The 10,455-nt window shown below is 35.4% G+C and overlaps 1 protein-coding gene across 1 annotated transcript in view; it reads right to left on the reverse strand.

Moving 5' to 3' along the window:
• Positions 1–136: 136 nt before the first annotated feature.
• Positions 137–10,455, reverse strand: part of LOC117108083 (coiled-coil domain-containing protein 13-like) — a 12,608-nt gene continuing 2,289 nt past the window's right edge. Inside the window, exons 3-14 of the mRNA XM_033249956.1 lie at positions 9,782–9,853; positions 8,870–8,975; positions 8,597–8,736; positions 7,968–8,255; positions 7,223–7,447; positions 6,319–6,495; positions 5,664–5,870; positions 4,885–5,045; positions 4,129–4,269; positions 3,631–3,744; positions 2,081–2,308; positions 137–1,664 (exon numbers count right to left, since the gene is read on the reverse strand). Of these exons, the coding sequence (XP_033105847.1) occupies positions 1,499–1,664; positions 2,081–2,308; positions 3,631–3,744; positions 4,129–4,269; positions 4,885–5,045; positions 5,664–5,870; positions 6,319–6,495; positions 7,223–7,447; positions 7,968–8,255; positions 8,597–8,736; positions 8,870–8,975; positions 9,782–9,853 (2,025 nt within the window). The 3' untranslated portion in view covers positions 137–1,498. The remainder of the gene's footprint in view (positions 1,665–2,080; positions 2,309–3,630; positions 3,745–4,128; positions 4,270–4,884; positions 5,046–5,663; positions 5,871–6,318; positions 6,496–7,222; positions 7,448–7,967; positions 8,256–8,596; positions 8,737–8,869; positions 8,976–9,781; positions 9,854–10,455) is intronic.

A 10,455-nucleotide genomic window follows, 5' to 3' on the forward strand; every position in this document is an offset into this window, starting at 1 on the left:
TTGAAACAAAAAATTATGACAAGTATTTATTTTCGAAAGAAATTTTCGGAGAGTCCTCTGGCCTTCATCAGCTTTACTGAATGCACAAGATTGGCTGTTGCAAGTTGTATACTGTACAATATAAACAATACAATAGTGATGTAGGCGGATTATAGGTCAATTATCTAATAGTTTATATATATTGGGTTGCAGTGTTACAGGCTTCTGCAGTGTCTGTTTTTCTGATTCTGATGTCCGTTTTTTCCTACATGGATGCATGCTAAAATTTCCTTAGAACATTTTTGCTCGCATGAATCGGGTTCAAGTTTCAATGAGCAGAAGCGTGTGGCACAAGTGTGTAAAGCATTGGACTTTTATTCAGATCAGGGGTTTGAGACCGATGCTCGTCACACTGCTTGTGTTCTTGGGCAGGACACTTATCTGCATTTGCCTCTCTTCACCAAGAGAATAAATAGGTACCTGGTAGGAGGTGAATGATTCAGAATAAAATTAGTAGTACTGATTACACGTATAACCAGGAATACTCAGGAAGCAGAGGGGGTTGCACGTTGTGTATGATTGATTCTGTATCCAATGACCAGGGCACTGTAAGACTCTGGCAAAGAGCACTATGTTAAAATAAAATAAATAAAAATATTGCAATTCAAACCGTGAAGGATATAACAAACTGTAACTTACTTAATGTGAGTATTTACTCACAATTCAAAACAGTAATATAGAAAATTACTTGGAATGCAATGAAGTTACAATAATTATAAGGGCTGCCCTGAATTTGACAGAATTCTTGGATACTCCTCACCAAATATCTAGATTTAAACAGAAATTATTTCTGATGTTTACTTGTTATCTTTTATCAAACACCAGATCATAAGGATGCCAGACTGCAAACTTACATAATGGGAGAAATTGTAATTTTGCAAATTAATTGGAATAAATACATACATTTGTATGAGCTATACAAAATATTCCTGATTTATACTTGGCAATAAATGTTGATACAGCATTTTACAATAGGTCGATGAAAAACAACATAGAGAAGCAAAGACATGAGGCAAATTCACTAAAGATAACTTTACTGGCTAATGGAATTCAAAAAACTTTATGCTCTCAATAATCTTACAGTAGTTGCATAGACAATATCAGTGTCATAGGAACTGAACTTTGTTATCAATTAGTAGATACTGTGAGTCTACTGAAAAAAAACTAACCCATCCGTTACACCTTTATGTTGAAGCATTAAATGCCAGTCATTTACGAACAAAATATTCCCACCTTGCATGGAAGGCCTTCCAACTTTACATTGCACACCCCCACTCACCCCATATGATAAAATGCTGGATTAGGCACTGCATCATCAGGGTCAAAAGTTTTAAAGAAATAAAACCAAGGCTGTAGTTCCTAAGAAATATCCTGTATTTAACCCCTGCTAATTCTATACAAGCCTCTACTAGCAACCACCACTTGCAAAGAAGCCTCTGGGCCACTGCCTGGGCCTATGCTATGAACCTATGCTAGTTTGTTTGAATTGACGCAGACCCTGGAGGAACACCTTTCGAGTTTGCTCCATCATCTGATGGTACAACTTGAGGTCCTCATCCTTACTCATCATGGTGCTTTGTAAGGCTGCTTTCAATGCATCGTTCTCATCAATTTGAATGGCTAACCTGCAACAGAAATAAACAACAGCTTGTTTGACTATCAGTGGTCAAGGGTGGATTTAGGGGAGGAGACAGGCTGACTCACTTTTGGAAAGAAAAAAAAATTATTGATTGCTTAGATTGCCTCAGAGGTTATTACCAGGCGTCTAGAAAACAAAAATTTCCCCTATAGGGAAGTGTTGTGTCTCAATCGGACCCCATTTTGAACATCTCTGAATCTGGTGGTAGGAGAGGGTTAAGTATAGAGGCATACAGGAAGTAATATGGTCTGTACTCCATAACACTATCCACTACATGTACCGAGTTCTGCAACATTCAATTGTGAAATTATTTATAAATTAGAGCTAATCAAATATATAATTAAAAGCCATGCACCCATCTGTCCTATGAAAATACATTGTTCAGGATGTCTCTACTCTCACCTTGTCTGCAATTCCTCCAGGTTTTCTACAGTCAACTTAATATCAGTTCTTAGTAATTCTTCCTCTGTTTTATTATTTGCTGTGAACGTGCTTTTCGATTGCGAGCTTCCCTTACGACCTGTGTCAATTCTCAGCTTGCCCAACTGTTTCTCAAGTTGTACATTCTGGCGTTTCACTTCTTGTAGCTGAGAATGTGTAGTAGCTTGACTTTCATTGGCTTCTTCAACTCTAAGGAAAACAAATGATTGTAAAGTACAGCAACATACTTGGTAAAAATTGGAATTTAGAGAATCAAAAAATTATCAACCTTAAGTTTGAGAGGTCTGTCTGCACCTTCTGTACAAAGCGCTCCTATAATAATTTTTAAATGATAATAATAATAATAATAATAATAATAATAATAAAGTAAGAACTTATATAGCGCCATTTAAAAAACCGAAGTAATTATCAGTGGCGCTTCATGTACATCATGAATCGTGGTGTGACTATCAGTTATTAATAAATCAAGCAGATTGCCTAATTTATGAGTCGGTTTGTCTATATGTTGCACAAGATTGTAGTCATTCAAAATATCTTTTACTTGACAAGCCGTAACCTGTCTCTTATACACATCTAGATGTGGTTTTGAGACGTGTTTGAATGAAATCAGAGTCAGAGGGATCAAAATCAATATAAATTTGGATATCATCAGCATAAATGTGATAATAAAGGTTATGGGACTTGATAATTTCGTATAGAGGGGATATGTAAAGGGAAAAAAGAAGGGGGCCAAGAATTGAGCCTTGTGGAACTCCATATTCAATAATTTGGGGATCAGATCTAACTTTGTTTATTTCTACAGATTGAGTTCGGTTAATTAGATATGATGCAAACCAGTTTAGAGCCGTACCAGAAATGAAGAACTGTGAGGATAATCTGTGAAGTAGGATATTGTGATCAACAGTGTCGAAAGCCGCTGAAAGATCCAAGAGTATAAGGGCAACGACCCGTTTCTTATCTAGAGCAACAGTAATGTCATTGTGTATTTTAGCAAGGGCAGTTTCAGTACTATGACCAGTCTTATATGCCGATTGAAAGGGGTCAAACAAATTAAATTGTGTAAGATATGAAATTAACTGTAAGGAAACAACTTTTTCAATAAGTTTGGCGAGATAAGGAAGATTAGAAATTGGCCTAAAATGCTGGAATTGTTGGGGATCAAGAGACGGTTTCTTCAAAATAGGGGTGACTACAGCACTTTTAAGATTATCCGGAAAAGAGCCGGTTTCAAGAGATTTATTGATTAAAGAAGCAATGGCTGGAGCAATACTGGCTCTGCAAAAAATGGACAGTTCCTATATTCACAGACCCTTTAAATGGCTAGTAATCAATTTAATATTTTTTGTAGTAAAACATCTGTAAAAACTTCATTATTTCAAGCTGCGTTTTATTAAAAGTTTAAAAACTCATTTGAGTTTTAAAGTCATTTGATCATTTTAAATCCATCATTTAATAAAATTTTTCTTACAATTTACCTCATAATGTATATCTATAAATGGCAGAACACAAACCTTTTTTGTAGTATTGCAACAAGTTCCATTAACTTCTCTCGTTCAACTTCTGCTACTTGACTAATTGATTTATATTCCTGACACTGTCGACGCAATTCGTCAACATCAATTGCGCTGCAAAATAATGAGTTAGAAAGAAAATATCAATCATTGTTTTAGTAATTCACTGTAGCCCATCGCTCGTATCAGTAGGCCTGACTAGAGCTCTGTGACGGCATGATCTGCACTAATATCGCCCTCACCAAACATTATTCTGTACAACTGTATTTGCTTCCATCCTATAATTTAAGACCACTTATCTTGAACAGAAGTCTGGAGATTGGCTTATTATCCAGAACAAGAAATTGAGGAATTCAGCAGGAAAAGTTTGTTTTCATACAGTACACCCCTCCTCCTACATCCAAGCTCTGTGCTTTACTACGTAATTTTAATAGTGGAGATATGCCATGGAAATAATAGAATCAGAAATAAAAGAGAAATATAATCTTAACACATTACCTTGCACTCAGAGGTCTGGTGGAAGTTGAGGGTGGCCTGGTGGATGTTGATGAAGGCCTGACTGATGTTGATGGCGGCCTGGGTGTGGTTTCCATACCACTTAGTCTTAATGGACTACTTGCACTATGCCTCGAACCATTCCTAAATATTTTTAAAAAATCAAACAAATATTTTGTTGATATGTTTGATTTTGATAGTGGAGATACACATCTCTTCTCTGGATGTATAATTTTGTATTTATAGTGTTGTGGTATGCACATCCCTAACCTAAATGCTAAGTTCTTGGTGGATATGCAGGAATCAGGCCTTAATAAATTCAAATACTGCTACTCTGAATGCTTAGTTCCGTTAGGATGCAGCATGTATGCAGGCATCACACCCTAGTCAAGTTGAACATCCCTACCACTGGACACATATTCTGTTAGGGTGGAGGTATGCATGCTTTAGGCCTTTAGTGGAGTTGAACATACCTCTCCAGGGTTCATAGTGAGGGTGGGTTATGTGAATTAGTGGAATAAAATAATGTGCATGTATGCTGGCATCAAGCCATAGTGAAGTTGAAGATACAATAGTTATGTTATAGTGGGAGATGTATGCTTTATGCCTTTTGTAAAGTTAACATCTCTTCCTATGGTGCATAGTTATGAAGTTATGTTAGGGTGGGTAAGTGACTTAATGGAATAAAATAATGTCCCAACCCCACTGTAGTTATTGGTTTATTACTTCCCATTTTTTGTGTGTACTGACAATTCTCACCTTGAGGGAGGTACTGGGCCATTAGTAAACTGCCCATTAATACTGTCCTCAAAAGCTACAACCCTGGTAACTGGCCTTTCCGCATGGTTGGTTGATCCTGGCCTACTGCCTCGAGATGACGGCCGTTCAGCAAAACCATTCATGATGTGCCTCTCTTCTTGCTAAAAATAAAAGAAAATCAAAGCATTTTTATGGAGAGCATAATATTAGAAAAATTTAGAGTACCTAATCTTTTATGTGTATTACACATATCTGCAGTGATGTTAGTATTCTAGATGCTTCATTCAAATCCAACATATACATAGATTTTAGACATTGTAAAAGCGTGTGGCACAGTGTATAAGGCGCTGGGCTTTCAATTGGGAGGTTGGGGTTCGAGACCAATGCTCGTCACACTGCTTGTGTCCTTGGGAAAGACACTTTTATCTGCATTTGCCTCTCTTCACCTATAAGAATTAATAGGTACTTGGTAGGAGGTGAATGATTCAGAATGAAATTAGTAGTGCTGAACTGTAACACACATAACTAGGAATACTCCCCATGGAGTGCAAGAGATTGCATGCTATGTATGGTTGATTCTGTGTCCAATTACCAGGAAAAAAGTGTCTTGAGCAATTTTCTGGGTATGTGCACTATACTACTGTATTAGATAAAAAATAAATAGTTTAAAACTTTGATAACATGTTTTTAAATTGAAAAAAATTGTTAAAGAAAACAACGTTTTTGCGAAATCTCAGAAAACAGACACAGTAGAGAAGAATGAATATATAAACTCTGACCTGTAACCTCATTTGATTGATTTCTTCCTCGAGGACATGAACCTTTTGTTCTTTTTCAGCAACAATTCTCTTCAACTGCTCAACAATGTTCATTTCCTGCTGATTTTGTTGATCCAAGCGTTGCTGTTGCTGCTGCTGTTGTATCATTTGTTCTTCTTGCTGTCTATGATTTTCGATGTAAACTTCTTTCAATTGGTTTTGTTGTTTCTGTGAAGGAATTTAATAATTTTTACAATTATGTGCATTTGTATAATAATACAGTATTTTAGCCCAATGCTATAGAGTGCACTATCGATCTCTGTGATTCATAATAATAGCCCTGTCAAACAATAGATCAGCTCGCTGGATGAGTATATGCATATTGCAGCTAGTAATTTAGTGAACTGACATCTCAGCCTACCAGGTACACACTTGAGACAATATGGATAAGTTGTCTTGGCCAAGTTCAGACACAAACATATCCAGCATTAGCCTGAACCCCGACCTTTCAACTGGTAGCAGAATACAGTTCAGCAGTGATCAGAATACGTGATCAATTTTGAAAATGTATAGCAAGAAACAACATGGTATTCTATTGTTAGCTATCAGTCCTACCATTTACATACAGTATGACATTTTGATCGTGAACTGATTTGCATAAATAGTGAATACTTACTAATAGAGCAGATATCAGCTCATCATCATGTTTGCCCTTCTCAATGAATGTGCCAACTTGTTGCTTAAGAGACTTCAACTCATTGGCCAGTACTTTGTTCCTTGCTTTAGATGCATCAAATTTCTCCTTTAATTTAGAATGGTCCAACTCCAAGGCTTTCAATTCCTCATTTACTTTCTATTCCAAAAAATAGTTCAAGGGTTAATGATTACAGTTTGGTTGATACCATAATATTCATAAATAAGAATATTGATAATAATAATCAATATTTATAATATTCACAATTTCATAGTGGTGTACTATTCTAAAATTGGTGACACACCCCTACTCTTCTTGTTAAGTGTATAGGTGCACATACGGCTTAATGGGCACAGGACCAAAAATAGCTCTTCCAAAAGACATTTTTCTATTGCAACTGTATGGCAGCCCTCTAGCTGATACTCAAATGGAGCAGTGATTCCATTGAACCAGGAGCTTCTAAAATTCATCACAGCTCACAGTGGCCAACTGCGATATGCTCCTGTGAATAGATTGAAATTTAGTCTACTCTAGATATTAGTATATAATACGAACACTGATGAAGGCAGGGGTCCGAGTCTCCCGGAAAACGGGACAGCCTCCCAAACTCCAGCAAGCAAGCAAGAATCTCCCAAACCACGGTGGGGCTGAAGTGGTCTAGACCCTCCATCTCTGAAAGTCACCTCCTGGGCCACCTCTATTTCAAATTCCTGGATCCGCTGCTGCAGATCTCCCGGAGTTGACTTCTTTTAACTTGGGACCCTTTGAAGGAATGAATGATGGAACAATCTAATCAGACCTGAAATTGACAGGCATCATAAAAGATTAAATACTTAAACAAAAATCTACAATTTTCAGCAGTAATTAATGGCGCCCTCTAACTTACAGCTTGAGCTTCTTTACGTTCTCTTTCCATCTGTCGAATCTTTGTTCTGTTTTTATCTCCTGTAGAGCTACTGGTGCTTTTGAAGGTTCTTGCAGAGAGGAGAGTCTCTGATTTGTCGTCGGGGATGTCCATAGTCATGAACTGATCCTCAAGACTCATCTCAGTGCCAGGTCTAGTGGCCATTGCTAAACGTTGTTGGTTCAACTGGGATTCAAGTTCAGAAACCTTTTGTTGGAAAAAAAAGTTTAACAATTATTTACTGTAATATGATTTCTTCAGTGTTGGACCTTGTATGTATCCAATGTTAACTATGCCTACTTGATGATTTTTGGTGTTGGTTTTTCTTTGCTTTCTTTATACTTTACTCCTTTAGCTCAAAGAGGTTTTTTGGCACTTTGGTTGAGTGATGTATAGATAAAGTAAAATCACTGAACAAGGAATCAACATTTTAAAAACTATATAGCTGGGTTGGTGTGGTCAGGTGGTGCGGGACAGATGATTCTATTTTCTTTGCAGGGGTGTTCATTTAAAGGAACAATGGAAACAGTTGGTTTATCACATACTGTATGTACAAAATAGACCTGTGAATGCTCAGTATAGATACTTTATGTGTTGAGTTTATAGCTGCATGAGCAGTAGAAATGTGCCCTGCAGAGTGGAGGAGGCTGTACATTGTGGATGGCTGTCTGTGGAGCCAATGATTGGAGGTATTATTTGACCTGCGATCTAGCTGTTAATGACAAACCTTATTTTGTAGATTCAGTATCTGCTGTGCTCTACCGCGTGCTCCACCCTTGCCGCTTAGTAGCGCTTGTACATTGGCATTCTCCCCGACCTCTTGGCTCAGCACTTTGTGCACAAGCTTCAATTCCTGCTTCAGCGAGCTGGTTTGATTGCGATATTCCATCATTTTGGACGTGGTCTGGTTGAGTTTATCTTGAATCTGCTTCATCTCAGCCTGTAGTTGAGCCTTTTCACTGGGCTCATCCAGTGTTGTCAGGCCTTTGGAGCTGCCACTTGTAGTGTCGTTCAACTAGAACCAAAACAAGCAGGTTAACTTAGTGTCAATAGGCACAAGATCAATTGACAGGCTCAGTCAAGAATAATACTTCACTTTTAAAGCTTTTTATGCAGAAATAAAATTCTAGTAATTAATGTACAATACTAGCATTATTGAGTACTGTATGTACATTTGTTTTTTTGAATGATTTATTCTGGTATAAACACATAAAATTACAGAAGGCTGCAAACAGCTTAATAAAAGTTTATAACAATAAAATGAAAGTGTTGTATACTGTATATGCAAACAAATCATCATTATCATCATTATTATGCATAAGTATATTATACAAAAAAACAGATCAAACTTCAAACCTGTTTCTCTGTCTCATTTAGTTTCTTTAGAATCTGTTTTACTTTCGTTTTCTCACTTTCTAACTCCGATTTCAGTTCCCGGTTTTTCTTCGATAGATCAACAATCTTAGTAGCAGCAGTTTCACTGGCTACACCGCTACCTATGGAAACAACGCATGTTAAGGAATTATTAACATAGTAGTTTAAACTTTTGTAAATTGATTGTGTTATTGAAATTTTAGTTTAGGGGATAAATCAAAATTAATACTATGTTATAAAGCCAAACCAACTTACCTGCAATTGCCATTCTTTCATTTTCTCTTTGTTTCTTTAATCTTCTGATTTCATAATCTCTCTCACTCAACAGCTTGTAAAGTCTGCCACTTTCATCTTTTAATTCCTAAACAAGTATAAGAAACAAAAATGTGTAAACAAATAAATTGATAATCATTATAATAAAAGAAAATATATATAATTATAATAATGAATATTATTATTATAAATATGAATATATACAGTATATATCATTACTTATACATTAAATAATTACAAAATGTTTTATTTCAACACCATGTACTAGTGTTGAAATTTTTATTTGTTGGGGAGGGGGTAGTGGGGTGTGTGGAATGGGTGGTTGATGTTTATTTACAACATGGTTTAAGGTGCCTATGAATTAATTGCACTCCCATTGTTTCAGTGGGTTAGAAAACTATTGTGAAAGTTACACACTGTATACATACAATAGTCACCTAAAGCAAGGACCTTAAGTGTACAATTACAAGTCCTTCCCTGAAACTTGTGATTTAACAAACATTCAAATTTGTTAAAAACCTTTAAAACTACTAATCATTAAGTAAAACTAATTAAACAAGCAAAAGCGTTTTCCTTAAAAGTACGTAAAAGTGAATGTAAAGAAGCAGTAAAAAAGCAGGTAAAAACGGTAAGTATAACATTTTAGTTTATTTATATGTTAAAACAATTTACTGACTGTCTGATTTATTTAAGTAAGATGTTAGCTTTCGACAGAAAATTAAAACATGAAAACATTCTTTTGAAAATTTGCAGGTGCATAAATAATGATACATTCTAGGCAATGGTTTTTTAATAAGTAATCGATTTATGGATTTTTGTAAAATTTAATTGTTTCGAATTGTTGCACAAAAGGAGTTGATAAATTATTATTTTTTTTTTAACACAGACACTTACTCTGATCTGTTGGTTTAGATGTGTATTCAGTTCTTCATTGTATATAGCATCATTTGGTATTCCCTCACTTAGCTGTAGAATAAACATTGAAAATACATAGATAAATACATAACTATTTAATATACTTGGTACAAATTTTTTTTTTTTTTTTTGAAATTCATTTTTTAATTTCATATTTAAATACAGTACAGTACATCTTTTAGCTAACACTCCTTAGGCTATGAGAATGTAAATGCTATATTTGGTTACAGCACCTGCATTCCTCAAAAGCTCTGTTGAACATTTTTATTATTAAAAAAGAAAAACCATTATTTGCACAAAGAAGGTATGTCATCACCAGGGCTAGAAATTTACTTTTTCAGCCACTAGCAACCTATTGCTAAAATGTGCTAGTTGTTAAAAATGTAACTAGCAAAATGAGCTTCTCAACTAGTAAAATATATTGATACCAACTCAACACATTATTTTCGGAAAATAAATTGTATGAAAATAACTAATGATGTTACTTCTATAAATTTGTGTGTTAAATGTTTTAATATAATATTTTCTGTTATGGTGAGTGTAGTACAATAACTATCACAAAGAAATAGCCAAGTGAGTATAAAAAATCGATTTCTATACCTTGTACATTTATTCACTTCAGTGTCAGAAAATTTTTAATATGAAGAAAAAAA

This window comes from Anneissia japonica, unplaced genomic scaffold (genome assembly GCF_011630105.1).
Source record: "Anneissia japonica isolate Jap-2015-1 unplaced genomic scaffold, ASM1163010v1 scaffold287960_len3192837_cov198, whole genome shotgun sequence".
Taxonomy (NCBI): domain Eukaryota; kingdom Metazoa; phylum Echinodermata; class Crinoidea; order Comatulida; family Comatulidae; genus Anneissia; species Anneissia japonica.